At 35.9% G+C, this 24,102-nt stretch overlaps 1 protein-coding gene across 1 annotated transcript in view; it reads right to left on the bottom strand.

Moving 5' to 3' along the window:
* The window catches only part of LOC108665607 (glutamate receptor ionotropic, kainate 2), a 79,532-nt gene that overhangs the window by 19,937 nt on the left and 35,493 nt on the right, over positions 1 to 24,102 (bottom strand). Inside the window, exons 3-10 of the mRNA XM_047882126.1 lie at positions 15,255 to 15,417; positions 10,704 to 10,859; positions 9,610 to 9,794; positions 8,778 to 8,926; positions 7,847 to 7,988; positions 4,594 to 4,731; positions 3,372 to 3,530; positions 1,958 to 2,116 (exon numbers count right to left, since the gene is read on the bottom strand). Of these exons, the coding sequence (XP_047738082.1) occupies positions 1,958 to 2,116; positions 3,372 to 3,530; positions 4,594 to 4,731; positions 7,847 to 7,988; positions 8,778 to 8,926; positions 9,610 to 9,794; positions 10,704 to 10,859; positions 15,255 to 15,417 (1,251 nt within the window). The remainder of the gene's footprint in view (positions 1 to 1,957; positions 2,117 to 3,371; positions 3,531 to 4,593; positions 4,732 to 7,846; positions 7,989 to 8,777; positions 8,927 to 9,609; positions 9,795 to 10,703; positions 10,860 to 15,254; positions 15,418 to 24,102) is intronic.

Here is a 24,102-nt window from a genome sequence, read left to right as displayed (position 1 = left end):
GAAACGTATGAGTCCGCTGAGGCCACTCAGCTGAACCTGAGTTCCCATACAATGAATTTATATTCAATAATAATCACTATTATAACTTATACACTTTCCCGGAGACGTTCTGGTTGACCATTTATTTTTCCATCTTAAAGCTTGGCAGCACTCAACTGGTCATGAGTGGTTTATTATAAGCCTTCATTTTGTTGACAATAGAATCGTGACTTTTTATTTCGGCCTATTAGCTTATTTCCCCATGTTCTCCGTCTGTGTTTGTAAAATTTAGCATAAAATGTATCGGGTACTATAAATAATTTGCATAGCAAATTTTGTGAAAACCATAAAAATTGCTCATGCAATCAGAAATAAACTCATGGGAAAATATTTTTCTAAATATCAAAATGAATGATTTTCTTACCAACGCATTAAAATGAATATTTTTGTTGAAAGTAGATCAGTTCCATTTCATTCACGATTATGAAACAAGTACAATTTGAAAATATTAGCAAAATTTGATGACAGTTGACCTACTTCTAATTATCATTTCGAAAGACCAGCTAATGGTATAAAGCAAGGCAAACTGATCATGCCGAACAATGGAAATAAACAATTATATTCATAATCCGATTGATTGGAATAAAGGCCAATTTCTGCGTCATGTATTTGCGCACCCACTTCATGTACTTAGTGAGTCCACAATCAAGAAGTAATTACTTTTATCACCCGGCTAATTGGCTAGGTATTCTAATTTCTGCCATAATATTATAATAACAGATCACATATAGTGACCACGGATAAGACGCATCCAGTTCATGTACTTGGCGAGCCAGCAATGAAGATTTATAACTTTTATCACACGACTAATACGCAATGTAGGCTAATTTCCGCGTCAATACAATATATTGTATGAATATATTGTGACCATGTATGATTACGTACCCACTTCATGTACTTGGCGAGAGCGCTGCCGTGCTGCCACACCCGCTCGTCGTCACACGACAGAGGGCTGAACTCGAGGGGTCGTGACCGGCCCAGGTCATCCACAGCCGTCGCCAGGAGCCTCACGGCGTCGTACACAAGCGCCACCTCCGTCTGAAGAAATATAGACATGGGTGGTCAGTTGTTAGTGTCTGTAAAAATATAGGCATGGGTGGTCAGTTATTAGTGTCTGCAGAAACATAGACATGGGTGGTCAGTTATTAGTGTCTGCAGAAACATAGACATGGGTGGTCAGTTATTAGTGTCTGGAAAATTATAGAAATGGGTGGGCAATTATTAAATTATTAGTGTCAGAAAAAATGTAACCATGGGTGGTCAACTGTCAGTGTCTGCAAAAAGATGAACATAGGTTGTCAATTATTAGTCTCAGGAAAAAGATGAACACGGGTTGTCAATAATTATTAGTGTCAGCAAAAAGGTGAACATGGGTGGTCAATTATTAGTGTCTGCAGAAATGTAAACATGGGTGATCAATTATTAGTGAATAAAATGACGTGGTATTTGGTCAATAAAAAAGAAATGATTCTTAAGTGGAACACCGTCATATGCATGAATTATTCAAGCCAAACATGCAGAATCTGAGTGACAGAAGTTCGTACCGAAAATACTGAGAAGAAACGTGTATTCATTAAATTTCGTATTGAAATCAGTTCTTGTAAACAAAAAAAATTGATTATAATACTGATGTGTCTTTGGTTCTGAATGGGATTTTGTCGAGAAAAATTTCAATATTTATTTCAACTGAATATTGTTATTTATCAGATAAAAAAATTCGATCCATAGATCCAACCTTGCAACGAAATGACGTTCAAGTAACTATCATTATCACCGAATGAATAATAAAGTCACCTACCTACATGCCTTTGTCATTAAAACGAATAATTTCTCACCGGCAAGGACGAGACTCATCACCGAAGGAATAATAAGGTCACCTACCTACATATATTTGTCTTTGAATGTAATAATTTCTCACCGGCAAGGACGAGACGTTCAAGTAGGAGGCAGCGTCGCTGTCGACGTCGCTGTCGCCAGAGTCGCGGTAATCCTTGGACTCTTCAGGCCTCGTTAGCGCAGAGTCTGGCCCAGACGGGAAAAGATGTCGCCAACTCGGTCCAAGCGCTCCCTGTCCTTCCTATGAGTACGGGTTTATTTTATATATTAACTGCAATGTCGAGTTGTAAATGCAATGTCAATTAGCTGCAACTCAAGAGCGTCTCGTATGTGTGGAATTTTTCTCTAGGATCTTATTTAGTCTCAATCATGCGCATGTTTTTGCATAATACAGGCTTATTTTGAATGATGAAAGCAAGTAAAAAAATGATATATATTCGAGTATTAATTCAAAAGGAATAACATAAACACCAATTTAAAGAGAAAGTTTCCAAGTTTTTTCTACCCATTTATAAATGTTCAATACGCCTCCTTGTGCAATCATCTAAACGGTAGTCAAACTCGTCCCACACACAAGAAAGCATATCTTCTGTTACTGAGTGCACCGTATCAGTGATACGGTTCTTCAGATCAACCAGAGTTGCAGGTAGAGGTGCATTGGTGTATAAATTATTCATTTTGAATTGGTACTTAAATAAATACGAATTTATTAAATTGGATCCATCATTTAAAATAACCCTGTGGAATATTACGAATGTGTACTTTTTTCTCTACAGATACAGTACATGACAATAAAAATTATTATGCAACAAAAAAGGCAATTTTCAATTAACTCACGACCAGAGTCTTAATCAAATAGTGAAAATAGTAAATCTGGTTCATTACTCATCTGCTCTCCCTCTACTTTCTGAATCCACTCATGATTTCAATGACCTCCACGGTGCGACCTGGAAACCCGGTCCAAGCTTTTCTCCACGGCCTCATTGGGGAGTTTTTTGAAGACGATTGAATTGAACTGTAGAGATCAGCCTTACTAATGCAGAGAGTATAGTTTCCTGGAACTTGGTCTCTTCTCTCTTGGACTGTCTGAGATGCTCGCCTTCCTTCGATCAAAGCTCTTTTATGGATGTTGCGTCTTTGAAGACGTCCGATGGCCACGAATAACTTGTTCAGTTCTTGTAAACAAAAAAAATTGATTATAATACTGATGTGTCTTTGGTTCTGAATGGGATTTTGTCGAGAAAAATTTCAATATTTATTTCAACTGAATATTGTTATTTATCAGATAAAAAAATTAGATCCATACATCCAACCTTGCAACGAAATGACGTTCAAGTAACTATCATTATCACCGAATGAATAATAAAGTCACCTACCTACATGACTTTGTCTTTAAAAGGAATAATTTCTCACCGGCAAGGACGAGACCCATCACCGAAGGAATAATAAGGTCACCTACCAACATATATTTGTCTTTGAATGTAATAATTTCTCACCGGCAAGGACGAGACGTTCAAGTAGGAGGCAGCGTCGCTGTCGACATCGCTGTCGCCAGAGTCGCGGTAATCCCTGGACTCTTCAGGCCTCGTTAGCGCAGAGTCTGGCCCAGACGGGAAAAGATGTCGCCAACTCGGCCCAAGCGCTCCCTGTCCTTCCTATCAGTACGGGTTTACTTCATATATTAACTGCAATGTCGAGTTGTAAATGCAATGTCAATTAGCTGCAACTCAAGAGCGTCTCGTAAGTGTGGTATTTCTCTCTATGAACTAATTTAGTCTCGATCATGAGCATGTTTTCGCATAATACAGGCGTGCATTGGTGTATAAATTATTCATTTTGAATTTGTACTTAAATAAATACGAATTTATTAAATTGGATCAATCATTTAAAATAACCCTGTGGCATATTACGAATGTGTACTTTTTTCTCTACAGGTACAGTACATGACAATAAAAATTATTATGCGACAAAAAAGGCAATTTTCAATTAACTTTAATTCTTAATCAAATAGTGAATATAGTAAACCTGGTTCATTACTCATCTGGTCTCCCTCTATTTTCTGAACCCACTCGTGATTTCAATGACCTCCTCGGTGCGACCATAGAAACCCAGTCCAAGCTTTTCTCCACGGCCTCATTGGGGAGTTTTTTGAAGACGACTGAATTGAACTGTAGAATTCAGCCTTCCAATGCAGAGTATAATTTCCTGGAACTTGGTCTCTTGGACTGTCTGAGATGCTCGCCTTCCTTCGATCAAAGCTCTTTTATGGATGTTGCGTCTTTGAAGACGTCCGATGGCCACGAATAACTTGTCCTCTTGTCAGTATCTTTGAAGTTTCTCTTTTATAAATTAAAAATGATCAAGTCACTCCAAGCTTCTGTGATCTCAGTGCTGAAGCATTCAGAGGAAATCCAACAAGAAATTGCGTGTCTTTTTTATATATAAAGAACCTTGATAGACGTGAAGCGTTATCGGGAAGGAATTTATATGCAAAATTATGAGTTACTCTTGTTTTGATTTTTGACGAGTAGTCTCTCTCATTTATTTCCTTTTCGTTGATTTGAACGTTGCAGTCCCAGGTCACGCTAGTACTCAGGCCTTGTAGAGTCTCCATATGATTGCCGAACGCCTCCTGTTGTTTTCATTTGTGCGTCATGTACATAAAACACTTTACATCGATTATTGAAGATAATTTGGATATAAATCAGTAACTCTTACCTCGGCTTTGGCAATATTTTCGACGGCGAGATCTTTGAGCGCTTGTTGCAAGAGAGAAGATCCAGGGTCTATCAATCGCAGAGCCGAAATGTTGCTGCCGCCGTGACGGAACTCCCCGAGCTCCATGGTATGCAAGTCCTGGCAGCAGTAATTTGAAAAAAAAAATCGTATTATTGTCTTAAATTGAAGTTTTAGTCATCAAAAAATGTCGTGAACGGCTGATAAATACACAAAAAAATCCGTGATGAATGAATAATAAAAATTTTCCGCTTAAATAATTACTATGTGACGTTATTTACTAATGAGAAGTAAATAGTCATTGATGATATCATCATACAATACCTACTTTAAAGGTGCTTCAATAAATAATGTTATACGAAAAATGCTATTGGAAAGCGTGTTATTCTTCTCTTCTATTGACGAACAATAATGAAAAACATTTCTTTTAATTCGTGCAAACAATGAGAAGTCATTATTATAAATACATCAAGTAATATTACGGTTAAAAATAGACCATAACGCTTCAAACAAAAAGTAGCCAAAGACGGTTTTGATACACAAAGCATTAAGATAATGTAAACAAACCTATGGGAATTTAAAGAATCGTAATTTATGATTCCTAATAACGCATTTAATGGTTGGCTACACAACACTTACACACTCCTGAAATTAGACAAATTAATTTCGCTATGTAATAGATGCTACGTAAATTACAGCGATGAAAGAAAACTGATGCTAGGCCATTTCAAATATTTTGAATGAAATTTATCTTGCATCGTGTAAAATTCTATGCTTTATAATATTAATGAAATCATTAGGGATGGGGAGAAGAATTTGCAGCGCAAGAATGTTCAAATTTCGAGGAATTCCACAGCTCAGCTGATTTTATTACTAAGCTTACGGGTCTAAAATTATTTTTCATTCCACGTTGCCAAATGAGGAAGAATGAAATTTTTCTGGAAGACATTACGAATCGTGTTTTGATCATTTTCTTCAGAACTGAAGCCCCTTTTTTGTCTTCCTTAATTTAATTGAAGCAGTCATCCAAGAGGCCTTTTTCCTTCGCGCAAATCAAAAACGACAACTCAACGGCCTTAATTGGATTCATTAGCAGAGAAAATAAACTTGTTTGCTCGGAACCGGCGGATCCTAAACTAATTGCCCCGCATAAGGTGTATATGTGGACGGCTTAGAGTAGAGATTGCGGATGATCTAAACAAATCTCTCACATTCCATTGAACTGAAAATATCCCAAACATCGCTAATTGAGTGACAATAAAACACCAGCTGATTAGTTATAAGTGAAAATTGTAGCTGAAAGTATCCCAATATATTAGCAGTAACGGATAATTTTTTGCTAATTGAGCGACAATAAGAATCAGGTGATTAGTTATACGAGAAAATTGTTACTGATAAAAGGAGCTGTAGCTTTGAAAGAGTTGATTCCACTGACCTGTTTTCTCGGCGTTCGCATGTAGAACGTTCATGCTAAACAATACGTTTGATATCGTTAAATTGTTACTTAAATTATTATCTCATTTCATTGAGTGAGAGTTATGAAATAAATCACCTTCAATTAAATTAAATGCATTCAATTCCCTTTCCAGTTTGTTTTATCTCATAAATTCACCAATTGAGGGTAGCAATATATGTCTGATATTACCGGTGGTTCAAACCATTTTCTGTAATTAAACCGATACCCAATCGCCATTGAGAATGTGAGAATCCTACTCTTTGCCTGGCAATTAAATAACGGATAATAAATGTAGCTTTCATTTAATATTCTGTTTAAGGTGCATAACCGAAGAAGGAAATCCTGTTGGATGCATAACACACTCCAAATATTATAATAATTATCTCAGGTTAAGTTCAAGCTCAGTAAAAGTTCAAGTTAAAATGATCATGTAAGCAGAAATTAAGGTTACATCTTCAGCAAAACTGAACTGAGCAAAAAAAAACTTGGATTCAGAAAGACGATGATGTTATTCGACTCGTTGAAAAAGCAATCCTATTTGCAATATTGGCGGTAAGTAGGCGATGTTATCCCTACGAGGCTCGAACGAACTCACGTTAAAACGCATGCGTCTATGGCCGATGTCTTCGATTTGAGCGCCCATACAAATGTGAATTTTCTAACTAGCAATTTCCTGCCTGGCCTCTGACTGACGCACGTAACAGAGAAAAACCGCTGTTTTCTTATTTCTTTATTCCTTTAGCTATGAACACGAATTAATCATTAAGTTTCAGTATCATTTGTAAGCAAAGCTGCATTGGCATTTTAGAATGAGCTTTTTAACTCCCTGCTGATCATAAATGTACTATAGAATGAGTCAGAGAGCTTCATAGCTCGTGGAAGAAGTTGAATTGCAGATTTTTAGTAAAAATTCTGCATCTGGAACTTTCCATGCTACATAATCAGGTTGCTATATTACCTAATTTATCTTAAAATTTTGAAAATTAGATGGTCTGCTAGACAAAGTTACTTACAGTGTGCGTCACTATGATAATTCGAGATGCCGCTCTAGCTAAAGGTAAGTATGCCACAAATTAGATTTTCATCTTGCATGTTTTCAGGCATATTTAGTTTTGATAAAGTGATAGTGATAAAGATCGCAAGCTTGTGAAACTTTTTGCTAATTTTAAACTAAGCTTAATTTTGGTGACCTGGTTTAATTTAATTAGTTGGCGCTAGTAACAAGCACACACGAGTCAAGTGACGAAGTAGTGGTGGTAAGAGGTCATCATGTCGGTCAAATGAAATGGAGGTATGTCTCAAATTGTTCAATCATCCAGCATATTATCATACATATTAAGCTTTGATAGACACACTCTCTGATATCAGTGAACTGACTATTTTGCTGCTAAGTTAGATTTAACGAACACTTACGAGTGAAGTGATGAAGTAGTGGTGGTGCTAACAGGTCATCATGTCGGTCAAATGAAATGGAGGTATGCCTCAAATTGTTCAATTATTCAGCATTTTATCATACCTATTAAGCTTTAATAGACATACTTTCTGATATCAGTGAACTGACTATTTTTGCTAAGCTAGATAAAACCTAACGAGCACTCACGAGAGAAGTGATGAAGTAGTGATGGTAAGACGTCATCATGCCGGTCAAATGAAATGGAGATATGCCTGAAATTGTTTAATTGTCCGGCATATTATCATGAATATTAAAATTTAATAGGCATATTCTCTGATATCAGTGAACTGACTATTATTAATAAGTTAGATCTAACGAACACTCACGAGTGAAGTGATGAAGTAGTGATGGTAGGAGGTCATCATGCCGACCTGCTGCGCCTGTCTCAACACCTCCGTGACGTGCAGGCGCTCCACGTCCAGCACGACGTGGCTGCTGCCGCTCTTCTTGCACTCCTTCAGCAGCGGCCTCGACATAGAGGACATAAGTGAAGTTGTATTTAACAATCGCGTAATTACCTTATCATCAACACCTTGTAAGCACACACACACGTGTCATAGAAAGTCTATACTAGCACACAGACATTACAAAGAAAGTCAGTATTACAAATTGTTGTCCTTATTATGAGGTGAACGAATAATTTATGAATTCATTGATTGTTGGCGAACAATTTTATTGTATAACTTAACTTATGTTCTTGTTCTTTTTATCAGATTCTCCAGGTCAAATTGATAGACAAGTTGCACGTGAAACTTGAGGCCATCGTCAGAATCTCATATACCTACATAAGTAATATGTTCCAGAGACTATATTTAAAAAAACACAAAATAACTTAATTAGATAGCACTACGGACACAAATAACCTAAAATTATTTAATGGGATTGTTTTTTTACGTTTCTGTATCGTAAACCAGGGATGCCAATGAAAAAAAAAACACTAAAATCGATTTATTACAATAAAGTAAGCATATAAACCAACTATGGTATAATAGTCGAACATGCCATTCTGTTTTCGAACGGTTTCATTTTTCATCGTTTTGTTCGAGATCCTTTCGAGGCCACAACGTTGTATTGATCAATTGCAGACGGAACTTAGCCATTTGATATTGATTTGATTGTCCGTAGGTTTTCCAGAGTTACCAAATTCGAAATTGAACTATTCCCTGGAGTGAGGTCAGAAACCGCGGATTCTAATTATTGTTGCTATGGAGTAACAATCTGTGTTGTAAACATGATGCCTTAACACTACAATCCTACCTGAAGTCCCCCGACGTAGGCAGCTGCCTCAGTGAGATCCTAAAGAGATCATCCTTGAGAAGCTCCTGCACTCGCACGAGGCCCTCGACGCTCTCATATATGATGGTGAACTTGCTCCAGCCTAGACCCCGCAGCACCGAACTGTACGCCTGGCGAATAACATTAACTTTTCTCAAAAATACTTTACGTTTTTTCTTGCAATTTAGCCTTTCAATACAAATTTAATGAGGAAAGTCGTAATATATGATATATATTACGATAATAGTGGAATGTTCGTATTTAGTAAACTGAGTTGAAGAAGTATCATGTGTCGGAGGTATAATGGTAAACAAATGATGAATAAAACGGATAAATAAAAACTATAACGTTACGAACAAACAACCAATAAAAATGAAGTCATGAGTATAACTGACTGTTCTCTTTGCTCTTGTTCTTTCTTTGGACTCAAGATTCGGAGCCTTTCTGCAATTAAAAAATAAACAAGAATTTAGAACTAGCAATATTTGAACAACAGAAAGCAGAATATAATGAAAACAAGAAAAATAAATAATAGACTGATAATCATAATCATGAACACTTCTAAATACCACCACTGAATTAAAACAGGCAGCTGTTACAAAAATAAACTCGCAAAAAATAAGTGCCGAGCATATCTGACCGAGGACACGTCCGAGGTGACTTATAACCAAAAATCAAATTATCCAGCTGTAATGAAACACTATTGCACAGCGTCCCCTAAGCCTAGTGTAGGTCAACTACTTTAGCGAGCGTGGAGGGGTGGGGAGAGAGAACGATGGAGTAGGGGCTCCATTCGAGGGGGTAGTAAACCTACCTTAGCGAGCGTGGAGGGGTGGGGGAAGAGGTTGATGGAGTAGGGGCTCCAGTCGAGGGGGTAGTAAGCGCGGGTCTGGATATGCGGCACTTGCTTGGCGGCGCACATGGACTGCACGTGGGCGCAGCTGTGGCTCGACTGAGGGCCCAGTATTGCTGCTACCCCGGACCTTAGAATTTGGCAAGCTATAGAAAAAAATGGAAAGTTGATGTTTTTTGATAACACTCAATGGAAGTAACAATACTAAAAAGACACTCATGAGCTTGACCGTGACGTTCAATCATCGTATCAATTCTTGTGCACATGGCTGCATTTTTAACCGATCCGTAATGTGAGTGCATAACTTTGAATGATGTTTTGGCAAACGAGATAATTTGACAATTTTAGTTAATTTTTCTAGTAAGTGTATGCAAACCCGGCGATATTATTTGGCTGAAACAACTAGCTATGCTGCAGGATCGTAAGTTTTCCTTTCGGTGGAATTTGATTTCAAAATTAATATGTCCGACATTAATGATTAGACAACTAATGACAATCATCAGTGAAGAAGTTTGAAGTGATACCTTGAATGGCCCCTCAAGTTTCAGCAAGGAAGTTATATCATAATTATTGATCACGCACCTCGTTTATAATATCGTAATTAGTACGCGCCTTTCTTTTAATGTCATAATTAGTAAGCACCTCTCTTTTAATGTCATAATTAGTACGCATCTCTCTTTTCATGTCATAATAATTACGCACCTCTCATGTAACATAATTAGTACGCACCTCTCTTTTAATGTCATAATTAATACGCACCTCTCTTTCAATGTCATAATTAGTACGCACCTCTCTTTTTCATGTCATATCAATTACGCACCTCTTGTAACATCATAATTAGTACACACCTCTATTTTAATGTCATAATTAGTACGCACCTTTCTTGTAACATTATAATTAGTACGCACCTTTCTTGTAACATCATAATTAGTACGCACCTCTCTTGTAACATCATATTTAGTACGCACCTGTCATGTAACATCATAATTAGTACGCACCTCTCTTGTAACATAATTAGTACGCACCTCGTTTTCATTGTCGTAATTATGTCTCACCTCGTTTAGCGGCGGCGAAGGAGTCCCCCGGTGCGACAGTTTCCACCTGCACGGACAGTCTGGCGCGGGCCAGCAGCTGCCGGTCGCTGTTCACCGCCTCCACCGCCGAGCGGAACGCCGCATCCTGACGCAGATCTGGCCGGTCGAACAGCCCCCCTGAACCAAAAAATTGTTAGACGAGCGCTTCCTTAATTTTGAACATCGTATTTTCAACAGGTGTACAGGCAACCTGAACCAAAAAGAAGTTAGACGAGCGCTTCAAAATTTCGAACAACGAATAATCAACAGGTGTTCAGGGCACCTGGACAAAGATGATGTTGCAGGGCGCGTGCACATAACAACAGCTCTGCATAACATGGAGGTCAAGACTGTCCATGATGTTTAAGTCCGCACAGACACCATCGAATCATTTACCAAATACACACTGAAAAAATGAACAACGAATAATCAACAGGTGTTCAGGCCACCTGGACAAAGATGATGTTAGACGATCATTTGATTCATTTCTAAATTTAGAATAACGTATTGTCAACTGCTGCACTGCCCCCCTGAACAAAAATTAAAATAGACAAACGTTCCTAAATTTCTAACCTCGTATTGTCAACAGCTGGACATGCCACCTGAATGTGGTCTAAGTTATAAGAGCGTCCTTAAATTCAGAAGCACCATTTTACCGCAAATATGCGTCCATAATGCTTTTAGCTGTGTATAAGCTTCAGATGTACCCTCGACCTTATTTTATCTAAGGAGCTTCAAATTTTTATCTGCTGTTCTTTTGCTCATTTTTCAATTTTCAATATGCTCGGGCATGCTCTTTAACAGTAGAAATACTTGCATCTTTAACAACGTATGTGCTTGCAACAGAATCACAGCTTCAAACAAAAACATTGTTAGACGATAATTCTTAATCATTGTCATCTTTCTTTCTGCATATGCACCGCTGCTGAACAATATTGATATTGACTGTTTGTTCTTAACGCCGATCACTCATGTATTTACTTTTTATGGCACCCTACTTGGCCCAAGAAATCATTTTGCTATGAACTACAAGTATAAAAGCAACATTTCACGCATTTCATGTAAGCTTCAAATTTTTCATTTCCTCTCATGGAGATACCTCACGTCCCGGCACCGCGACCACATGGCCCGAACATTGTGTTACTCTGTGCAGCCAGCCACCTTGTGGATGCTTGGCTCGGATATATTAGCCTACTTTATTGGTTTAAGAACCAAAATTTTCTGCAGCATCTGAACTATGCACCTGCTCCCGTTTTTGTCTTGGGGCCCTCGTATGCCCTCGAAAATTGTTCGAGTGTGTTGCGCATGCTGCAACTTGACAAATTAACTGTGTTGTGCTATGCATTAAATTTAATCTAGTGTCTCATATGCTGGTATTTCAAGCCAACACGACACACGTGTAATTCAAACACATATATATAAGTTCTCACTTTCTCTATCTAGGGCCCATCTAGCGCGCGCCTACATGTTAAATATACAGCAATAAATTTCTATCTCTGTAAAATTTGGGTTCGTATGCTTTCTTCAATATTCCTATCATCATATGCAATAGCAACCGGAATATAATAATGTATAAACGATGAAATCACTTCATTACCTAGAAGTTACTAATTCGAGAGTTGGAATAAATTGAATCAGAAATTAATATTTGGTTATAGCGGTTACATTATACGCACATCCGTTTAACTTTACATGTGTAATAGTTTACGTAAATTTTCTGTTAAAATGAACAATGGAATTTGGTAGCATGAGAAGGGAAGAGGTTGAAAATTTTGAGATGCAAATCAAATGATTATTTTGTGAACATCCAATTTATTAAATTCCTTCCTACTTCGGTCACCTGACCTAATCAATACTTTCCCCTCACACTCTTCATATGGCATATCAAATTAATGTTTTTTTTATTGTCTAATATACATATTTTCTTGTTTATATCGATGTAGGGGCACTTCTTGATTGGCAACCTCAAGTAACAGATGAACACACTGTCTCATGTATTTAAAACTCTATAAAAAATGCATTTTCGTTCAACATAAAGTCGTCCAGGAGGCCAAGCTAATCATACTACACTGTACAGGATGTCCATAAAGTCAGGACACATGGGATACTTGAATATTTTTGTGTATAATTAAAATTAATTTATATTTTCACTCTTTATTTTATTCAAATAAAATCTTCAATATGAGCGCCATCATTCTTTTGTCAAAGCCATAATTGATCTGTGGATGCAAAAATATATATTAATAATTTTGTATACTATTTTGAAAAATAATAACTTTACTATGTGTAAAGACTCTATGGTTACCCTGTATATCTAAACAAACAGAAATTGAACAAAGTGAAAATCGCTTCATAAAACTTCACACGTTGAATAATTGCATTACATTAATACTTATGATGAACATCCAACATTTTTCTGTGCATCTAACTTCTTTTGCGCGCAATTCCCATGAATTTGATCATCATTCCGCGCTCTGAACAGACACTTGCTTTGACAGGGACAAAATAGAGCAGATGATGTATGCATGGGCTACCAGAGCTTCTATAAAATCCGTAGCAACGTTTGTTTTCCTCCAGAAATCAGTTGGTGAATCCTATCACTTGATCCAATATGTTTTCCAGTGCAACATCGTATGTAGGTGCCACAAATTCGTCCTGCAGAATTTGCATGTTTAGCTCTAGTTTCAGGTTTCAGGAAAACTTAAGAAATTGTAAAAAAAGGCCTTTTGACAAATTAAACAACATAATCAATAAATATTTGTGAAAACCCGAATAAGGAAAAGTATTATGAATGGGTATGTAATTTCTTAGATCAAATATTATTCACTATAAATCAAACAAAAGCGTGCCTACTTAATTATTGATTTGATCACCTACGCAAATAATATTAGGCAAATGTCTTACTCATAGCTTAAATTTACTTATATCTCGCCATAGTTATTTTCAGTGAGTATTATCATCGCATTATTCTGTCATTCGGATGAGCCATGTTTCCACAGTCACCTCATCGTACGGCGGCTCCTATTAAACTCGCCCCCGGAAAATCATACCTGGCATGATCTCTGGCTGATGATAAGTATATTAATTGTATTTATAAACAAGTTTATGCCTCATCAGAGGATCTGCTGTACAAGCAGCTGAAAAAATTATGATTTCATTCCTGTCCAGCTCGTAAATTGTATATTGTTTAAATTAGAATAAACCAAACTTATTTCATCAAGTAAGTTATTTCTAGTAAGTGAAGCTGTAGGAAAATAGAAGAAGCATTAGAAAACAAAAACGGAAGCTCTGAACTCCGATTTCAAGCTGTGATTGCTGTTATTTATTTGAAAATTCTTACGCGATCGAAGAGCACATATGCTGACCCTACGTGCTCCTCCGTACCGAACTTTGATATGCCACATAATTATGGTATTAAATATTTAATATCGATATGTCGATCTTCCATACCGAACAGCTACCTGTACCCCACTTACGATCAATTATATGAAACTACAACATCTATTTTAAGAGATGCTCATTACATATTTTTATTCGGTAAGTGCTGAATATTAATCAAAAATTTTATCAGATTTCATTTTCATGTTAGTGAACGAAATTTCCTACGTTCAAGAAGATACAACAGAAACAACGTCGAGAAAGGAAAACACAACGGCGTTGGCCTGATCTTTTCATGGGGGGCATTTAGGGTGTTCAAATAGATATTTTGAAGCCGTCCCGCCAGACTGGCGTCCAGGCACGAAGAGATCAGTTTAGCTTCCATCAGGAAGTGTTAGGGTGAAGCATTCATTTTAAATCGTGCATCTCGGTCCATGATAAGGATTTGTCAGTTAGTTGAAGATATCAGTCAGGTTAGTCAAAGCGTTTGAGAAATGAAATAGGTAAGCTTTAGTTAGAACTCCACGAACCAACAAATAAAGTGGAAGAAATAGTATATATTGTTCAGAACCGATCATGTGCACTAAATTTTGGAAAAAAAAAGATTACGACTGAAGTTTTCCTCGCACGTGAGCAAGGCGTGACCGAATGGTTGGTTGAGTTTTCCAGGAAGAAGCTCTACTTAGTTTACTTGTATTAATACATGATTTTTCCTGTGGCTTCAGCTGTACTGGGTTTAAGAGGGGAAATAAGCTACTAAGTTTAAATAACTTCTATCATTCGCTTGTTTTACCAGCAACTTTTAAAAGTAATACATTTCATAATATAGTTTGGAAATTTAAACTAATTTTGAACTTCAAAACTCTTTAGGCTGAAGATTTTGGAACATTAGCGTTTAAAAGCAAAATACTGCCATTTCTATCATCTGGCTTAAATGGTTTTAAGCTTCAAATTTTTTAATAAACGAAACATGAAATTTTTTCGGCTATTGATTCTGTTCACTTTCTATCTGTTTTTCGTGGGTAAATAAAGCATCGCAACGATACTTTGTTAGAAAGTTCATTTATTCTCTTAATTTAACATGGACTTAAACTTATAATTTTTCTTTAAAGTGCTTTCGGCTTAGGTAACCTTCTGCAAATTTGTTGTACTCACCGATTCTGATGACGTCAGCAGCATGCGAAGTTTTAATGAAGATGACGACGAACGCAAGGAGTAGCACCCGCCCGATGTGAGGGAGACGCTGCTCACGGGACCGGCACATGGCGAGTAATGGACGCGCTCTGTTGAGCTGTTTTCTTGGGGCCTCTCGAAGGTACTGAAGAATATCGATGTTAGGTAATTTTGTCGTATTTAATTAATGACCGTCCTCTGTTGAATTAGCTGTTTTTTGGAGCCTCACGAAGGTATTGCAGTGATGACCGTTCTTTGTTGAGCTGGTTTCTTAGGTACTCACGTACGTATTGAGGTAATGATAATTCTCTGTTGACTTGGCTGTTGTCTTGGGTCCTCACGTAGGTATTAAAGTAATGACCGTTTTCTGTTGACTTTGCTGTTTTCTTGGAGCCTTGCGTTCAAGTAAAATTGACAATTATTACATTATCTTCCTGAAGTTAAAGCCACAATCATTGTTAATATTTTCCAGTAAAATTAAAAATTCTATTTTTAAAATTACGAATGGTCCGGCACTGTTTTAGAACAGTCTTAAATGTACATATCGATGCGGGATGGTCTGGTACCGATGCTGGATGCTCAGAAGCCGATACCGAATGATCTTGTTGCGAGAGTTTGTTTTACTCAATATATCATGGTATTTTATTTTCAGTACTTTATTACGTACAACTATCGCACGTCTCTTCATTTGACGTCGTGGAACAATGCATTCGACTGAAAGTATGAAGACTATATTATTCTATTAATGCACAACACAGTTCGACGCATATGGATAACATATACTTAAATTGGGCTTAAATGCGATTCCAAACGCAAATTTATTATTTAGCTTTCAAAATGTTCCAATAATTCCTCAATAATGTTCTAAAAGCAAGCGTTAAATAATTGAAATTTTTTACTTAAATACGGCAATTTACTCTGCCCTAGGGACTTCAACTCAAAAATTAAAAAACTCCGATGAGGCTGGCATGGTCGAGTGTGCACACCAATAATCCGCAGTCTTCAGTGAACTTTACTTTACAAAACATAACTCTACAATACCTAAACTTTAAATAAGGTCCTCTACATATTTTATTGAATCTCATCCTCCTAATAGAGAACCATTTTACATCATGCGTATTTGAAACTAGCACAACGCTTATCATGACTGAATTACACAAGACTCTGTTGTGAGTTTCTTTTCATCTGAATATTTGCAGTTAATGTCTCAATTCCCACTAATTTAGTCTGCAAGCTTCCTGAAATTGATGTTGTATAACATGTCTTGATGATGAGTTATAATATGATTTGATGGAGTAGTGAACACATGTTTTTTACGTACGCGTGTATTGAAATTTAATTGTGACTCTTCTAATGAGCTATCAGTCCAGTTGTCTATTTATGTTCCATTTGAGTAAAAATTTCAAATTTGCTGATGATTTTGATAGTTCAAATAAAATTTTTGAAGGCAAATGTCTCTTGGCAAATGTCTGATGTCTTGTCCAGGCATGAGTTACGCCTGGCAAAGTGGTAGGTGAGCCATACAGTCTTCTATTCTGTGTTATTCGTTCCTGAAAAAAATATCTTTCCTTTTTGAACTGATTTTCAACTCGAAATTGAAAAGTCTGATAATGCTTCTCAATGTTATCAAATATAACCATGAATTAGTATCATGTGAAGAGATGGATTTTTCCTATATGCATTTTCTAACGACTTTCATTGAAGTAAGACTATTTCAAATGAATTAACGGCGAGTATAACGGCACAAACTGTTATTTTGTTGAACAATTTTGTGCGAAAATTGCTCATCAAAGGCATTAATGGAAACAAAAAAATTAAAGTTCTCGAATTCAAATGAATTAAATACGAGTAGATCATCACTTTGTACATATTATTATAATTAGATTCAAAGATTTATTACTCCCTGCTACAACAGTATTAATATCAAGAGAATAAATTAAACACGGGGCTTTTGATTCTAAACTGCCGGTACTTTTCTTAGAAATAATTTAATAGCAGTCAACATTCATTAAAACAAATATTTTGCTCCTCAGCCGGAAACTATGGATCTAGTGTCAAATCTTCATAGAGTGGGCAATCAAGTAATCTTTAACGCCAGTTATTTCAAGTTTATCATGATAAGTACATATAGTTATAGTAATATTCCCGAAACACAGTCTAAAGAACTTGATTTCCTTGTTTCGGTTTCTTGTTCAGCGGCAATGTAGGAAATTTTGGAAGAAAAAAAGGTAACTCTGAAAAACGACCAGCCTTTTGCAACCAATGTTATGCATTAGTAAGTACTTGATAATGTGTATTTCAATTTTACTATGCTTTCGTAATATTCATCTATACTTGTTTTAACTTTCCTCTTAATAAAAACATAAAATGAATAAATAATTGTGAGTAGATTTTTCGCGCATTTTCTCATTTATGAAAAAATGCACTATTGTGCTCGCCATGTCCGTCTGTCCGTCCGGCCGTGACTTCAAGTTTTCGTCGACGAGAAAATGCGCTCTCAGTTTTCACTCGAGTGAAAAATATAACAGGATTACCTGACCTGTAAACAATTTGTATTTGCTCTATATCATAGAAGAGATGAAAACAGAAATATCAATATTCAATATTTCCCAGATACATTGTGTGTTCTGTAGATCAAAGAGATATAGAATAATGCAGTATTTACCGAAAAATTTTGTGAATATTGTAAATGATACCAGCGAAGAATTGAGCAGTAGTTGCCAAAGTATTTCGCGTACCCTGTAAATCGGTTACCGATGTAGCCCCATGAATTTGACGAGCTCTGCCCTCGATAGCGGTGCAAACCTCAATATTGACTTTCATTGCCGTCTCCATATTGCAGCTTGCCTTATCATACCAACTTATTGTTAGAAACCAGCCTCCAAACCACTCGAATTTCCTACACAAACTTGTAGCATCAATTCCTGCCCTCCTCACTGCAACCCCTGAACTGGTGGCAAAATTAAGTTCTCTATTTTCTGCTTGCTTCAATTGTATTTTGCATTACGGATGCACCTTGAAATGTGTACGATGGGGTTAAAATATATATATTAATATTTTAGAACTATTAACTATTCTTCTTGGGTATTGGTTGAAAGTCGCACCCAAATTATTACCCAATAAAAATTCAATTCCTTTGTTTCATTAGTTTGAGATATATTATGTCAATTTTGCCTTCAGAACCCGTTTTGAGGATCCTCTAATACCAATTGAAATATCCTATCATTTTTATATGTTCTCGCTTAGCATAACCCCTCGAAAAAATAGCCAGTCTAGTTCAGATGATTCATGTGACTATCCAGCCCGGTTATTTTGACTTGCCGTTCCAATTTTCCCATTTCAAGAGAATGAAATAATCTTCGAAATAATACCATTTTATTGTCTTGAATCTGCTATGAAAAAATTGTTTAAGTTGGCCCACATATTTCCTGGCTTCGTTTATGCACATTGATACGTAGTTTTACGATAGAGGTCTCATGCTTGCAGCAACATTGGAAAATGCATGAAACGCTAGTTGTTGTTCTTTATTGTCTATATATCATGTTGAGCGCATTTGAAAATTTTTAATTGCAAACTAAAGTTTCCATTTGCCCCGTTTTCCATTTTTTTCGTTATACTATATTTTTATTTACGATATTTGTTGAAAAAAGGAACAATTGTTTTCCTACTTTGCTGGTTAAGCCGTATAATGTTCAACCAACGACGCCAGCATTTCCGAAACCTCGATCTTCATTCATTAAAAATTCACACGATATTATTATTTTGATGTGGTCGGTGAACATGATTTGAGAACTGCTTTTTACTGTTAGAAAAATCTAGTATCCCTGAATTCTAAATCCTGAGCAGTGTCTCATGTCAATTTTGAAAGTATGGCCCCAGGGCTTGATATATTCTTGGCAGTTATGTGGATATCATTGTTTTTAGTTCTCAACTATATTCCTGTATATCGTAAAAGCTAAAATTACAATTTATTATCTCTTATTTGAGTTGTTTATGTGAAAGTTGGATCAAATTAATTGAGTTGAAATATTTCAAACGAAATTAGAACGTTGAGTAATTGCATCAATGTGATCAACATTCTTAAGCCTTGCTAATTACCCATGAAGACGAAATTGCTCCAAGCGATATTTTTCTGGACTCTAACCTCTGACAAAATTCGGATTTAATTCACTTGAGATTTTGAGAGAAATTGAGCTTAAATTTTTACATAAATTGTGCAATTCATTAAACAACAAGCAAATAAAAATGAAACGGTTCTAAAAATAATAAGAATTGTATGAATCGCTTTGGTACAATTGGGTCACATATTTACATAATCGAAGGAAATTAGTGTTTAAAGTTCAACAGGGACTTGAATTGTGAAGAATATTCCTTCCTCATCAGAAATAAATTGCCTCAATTTCAAAAAAAATCCAACTCGAAAATCACCATGTTCAAACATGAACACAAATCCCTCACTCTACGGATATTACAGCTAAGATTTAATTACACATTTTGTCCCAGTCTCATTTCAGAATTTCATGATTTCACTTTAGATAAAATTAACTTTTACTCACTCAATTGTTAACATCTGTCATTCATAAATTCATAACATGGAGAAGTTACTCCTATTTTTTTATTATTGTCGTTACTGTTCTCTTTATGGTAAATCGCTGACAGTTCACACTGACTATTAGATTCAATATTTCATCTTTTGATTTTTTATATGGAAGACACGCTAGAGAGTTCACGGCTATGTCACGTTATGTCCAAGAGACTTCAGATTTTTTAGGATGAGTTTTCTGTTCACAAACGCATAAATATTAGAACAGCAGATGTTAGTTTACCAAAAGTGAAGGCCAATTAGTTTGCTTGATGAATCACAATTTATCATCAATTTTCAATTATGTTGATAGGCGGATGCTTCTTTGCTTACAGGGGTGAGGCCGTTGGAACCTGTCACTCACTTGTCATCCCGTCCATAATTTCGATATTTATCATTCACAAGTTGATAATTCGTTTAGTGTTAGCTGTGTTTTCGGATTTCAAGCTATCCCTTGTCGCCTCTAACTCTTCGAGATCCTCCTGTCGTTCGCTGGGATTTTTTGCCAACTACTGTAAAATTTCACCACTTCTCTTTGACAAATCATTTTTCTTTTTCGTTGGCTGTGTGTTCGGCACTTAACTTATTGAGCGTCGTCTCTGATTCTTCGAGCCACGCCAGTAGATGCGGCAACAAGTGAAACGCCATAAATAGCAAAGCACCTCTGCAGAATTAGGAGCAATCCGAAAAAATCTAGTGATGTTATTTACAGAAATCCAGTAATATAGGGTAACTCATAAGTTAAAAACATTTTTCACCAAGAAATTTACGCGTTGCTCTTCACTCATCGAGATATAGAGAGGAAACGCTTGCAATCAATCTTTCAAGAGATATTTTTTGGCGCCTCTAACCTCAGACCAACTTCGAAACTAATTCGAGAGTTCGGTTGAGCCAAATTAAGCGTAAATTTCGAAATATATTACACTTTTTTATTTTTAGACAAGCAAATGAAAATGAGACGCTTCATCTGTCATGTATTAATGTTTCGCCTCTATGACCAAAATATTTCCTTGAATAACATTCTAGGGGGAATAAGCATTTTACGAATTGTTTCGGTATATTCATCTCAGATGTAATTACGTAATGATGCATCTTAACTCTCAAGAAGACGACAGCACAGCAAAGTTTTAGTTTGGCAAAGTTTTATTAGAGTAAAGAATAATACTTCCTTAATATCATAGTCCCAGTTTCATACCAAAAATTGTCATACACATCGTTGTAACTCTGCGGTTATTGCTCCTGAAATTTAATTAAATATTTTGATCCAGCATCATTTTAGAATCTCAAGGTTCATCCATTGATTCAATGAAAATTTCTTCTCTCAATTGTTAATTTCTGTTATTCAAACACCAATAACAGCGAAAAAATATTTATAAATTTCAAAATGCTTTGTTTTTGTTACAGTTTACTTGATCGTAAATCGCTGGCAATTATCGTTAGATTCAACATTGCATCATATTTTACCGAGAAGGCGCGCAAGAGAGTTTAAGGGCACATCACGCTATGCTAAGGAGACATAAGAATTTATAATGCAAGTTTTCCGTTTACAAACGCCTAAATTATAAAGCATTCATACTTTGGCAGAATAGCAAAATTACCACGTTTCAAAAAAATTTCACTTCAGTTTTTTTACCTCGTTTCAAATTTTGCTGACACAAAATTAAATAAAAAATCATTTCGAAGCCGTTACTAAAGTCGTTACCACAAATAATTAAAAGATAATTGAATTTCTCATTGTCTCATTCATGCCTATGCTAAATCCAACGAATTAATTTCAAAAATAATAGAACTTGGTGCTACATTTTCTAGTGCATTTCCCCATTCACTAGAAATATTTTATGAAAATAGTTCAAGGGCCACTAAACCAACCGTCACCGGCCGAGTGACGCAATTGAAACCACGAGCTGCACACTGCCACTCCTCCCACAGTCGGCACGACACTGGCTTGCTTCAGTTGGTTGAACTCAACACGCCGGAGAAAGTATCGTAAAGAATGAAATAAAACTAGAGCTATAGATGTCATAATTTATGCCATAATAAACTCAAAAAATGGCTAGAAATTCGTGAAGTTTAATTCAGTTATTTCAGAAACTTCTCAAAGATTGGCATCGAATCTCTCTTGACTGCACACCATTTGAATATTTTACATCTGCTTGAAAATATTTCATTCTTTCAGTAAAGAACATCATAAATAACTACATTTATAGTTTAGAAAGAGTCTCCATGTCCCGCCTTATTTCTACGAAGCTTTCTACCAGTGCGCTCTTAATTAGCTTCATGTCCATTATATCTAATTTCCAAATATTTTGAGGATCTGTGGTATTTCGTTAAGTTTTTGTTTTTGACTATATTGTCTCATATCACCTCCTCTACCGAGCCGTGCGTATATTTCTTACTATTATCCGTATTTTTCCTTTAAGGAAACTCATATAATCTGCCCCCGTAACTCCAGGTGTCGAGCAGCGAATTACATACTGCAAAGAAAATAGATAAAATATCAGATCGCACTTATTAGGTTCAAGTATATTATATTAGGAGATATAATATATATAATTAGGAAATATAATATAAAATATAATATTAGGAATAATATAATATAAGTATATTATATTATATTAGGTTCAAGTATATAATACAGTCACTTTAGTTTTATAATTTATTTGGGTTAAGTATAATATGCATTCACTTTAGTTTTCTAATTTATTATGTGTAAGTATAATATACAGTCACTTTAGCTTTCAATCTATTAGGTTCAAGTATAATATACAGTCACTTTAGTTTTCAATCTCCATAATCTGTTGTTATTCGTTACTGTGTTCGATGCTCCTACCGTAACAGTATGTTATATAGGAGAACAGTGCTTAAATTGAAACATATATATATCAACAGTTAAATATCTTAAAATGAACTTTAGTCAAGTATTTTCAAAGTTTTATTCATTCACAGATTTTTTTATTATAATTTTACAATTTCATCTCAGTCAAGGCATCAGCTCGACAAGGCAACAAGGATTATAAGATTTTTAATAATTTGCGAAGGTCGATCGCATGTTTTGATGCTCTGAGTTCATTATTTACCGAGAAATTCGCCGAAAATTGTTAGCTCATATTTGAGCTAAATATTTATTTCTGCTTATTACCTACTGGCAAAATAACGAAATTTCAGGGTATTCAAGTAATTAATTTTTCTTCCTATTCGATCAAAAATTCTTACCACATAAATAATTATTTCAAAATAAAATAATTGCTTCCTGGTAGCTTGTCTTTTTAAATAATTTCTTATCAATATATTAAACTTATTATAACTAATGCACGTCAGTTACTGAAAATTACGCATAAATAGTACCTCCAAGAAATTTTCTTCATTTGCTTACGTGAAAAACTTCGAATTCAGCTGCATTATAAATACACAAGACAAAATTTTACGCAAATAATCGTAAATTTGATTCTCAGTTCAAACGCCACACAAACAAATTCCGAAATCTAAATCGTCTCGAATTGAATCGGCCTAATAATATTTCAAACTGTTTGCCTTCAGCTGATAAGATTCCAGTCACGTACGTCGACTGGATCTCGCTGGCTTTTATTAAACGAGCTTCAGCGAAGTTACTTTCCCTGAAGGCCCGGGATTGAAATTCAATTCTTCACGGAAGATTGTAAATAAGTTCCGGTGTAAGGGCGGGAAAATGGGGGATGCCCTAGTAAAACGGGCAGAAGTGCAGTTGTGATTTGTTCGCTAATGTCTATGAAATTAAACATAAGTTTATGCTAATAAACGTCACAATCAACTTTGGCTTTAGCAAGACAATTTAGGTCAGACTGTGTGGAGAAATTTTCTTATAAAAAGCATTCATTTTAGGCTATCTTCATTTAATCGGCCAACATATGAGGCCCGCTGCCTCATTAAGATGGGAATTTCTTTGAGCTAAACCATTTTTTAAACCTTGCATTTCTATTACTCAAGTCCGCCTCGCATTCTACAAAACCTCTCGCTATTTTCGCGGCCATTGATGTTAGATTCTATTCTCTGCCCAGAGATACACGAGCCATTGCACCTTTGAATTGCCTTCGGGATGCGCTGGTTCTTTGTTGCAAGATTTCCTAAATTATTTCTTTTTTTAATACGATTAAAGATTTTAATGCACGTCACTAATTTAAAAGGACGTCAAATTTAGACGCTAATTTTATTTCGTATTTAAGTTATGATTAAAATTCATAATTCGGTGTATGAAATTCAAATCCAAGCAAA

This window comes from Hyalella azteca, unplaced genomic scaffold, assembly GCF_000764305.2.
Source record: "Hyalella azteca isolate HAZT.00-mixed unplaced genomic scaffold, Hazt_2.0.2 contig9708, whole genome shotgun sequence".
Taxonomy (NCBI): Eukaryota; Metazoa; Arthropoda; class Malacostraca; order Amphipoda; family Hyalellidae; genus Hyalella; species Hyalella azteca.
Note: the sequence above shows the minus strand (reverse complement) of the source record. Positions and strands in the feature narration are given on the sequence as shown.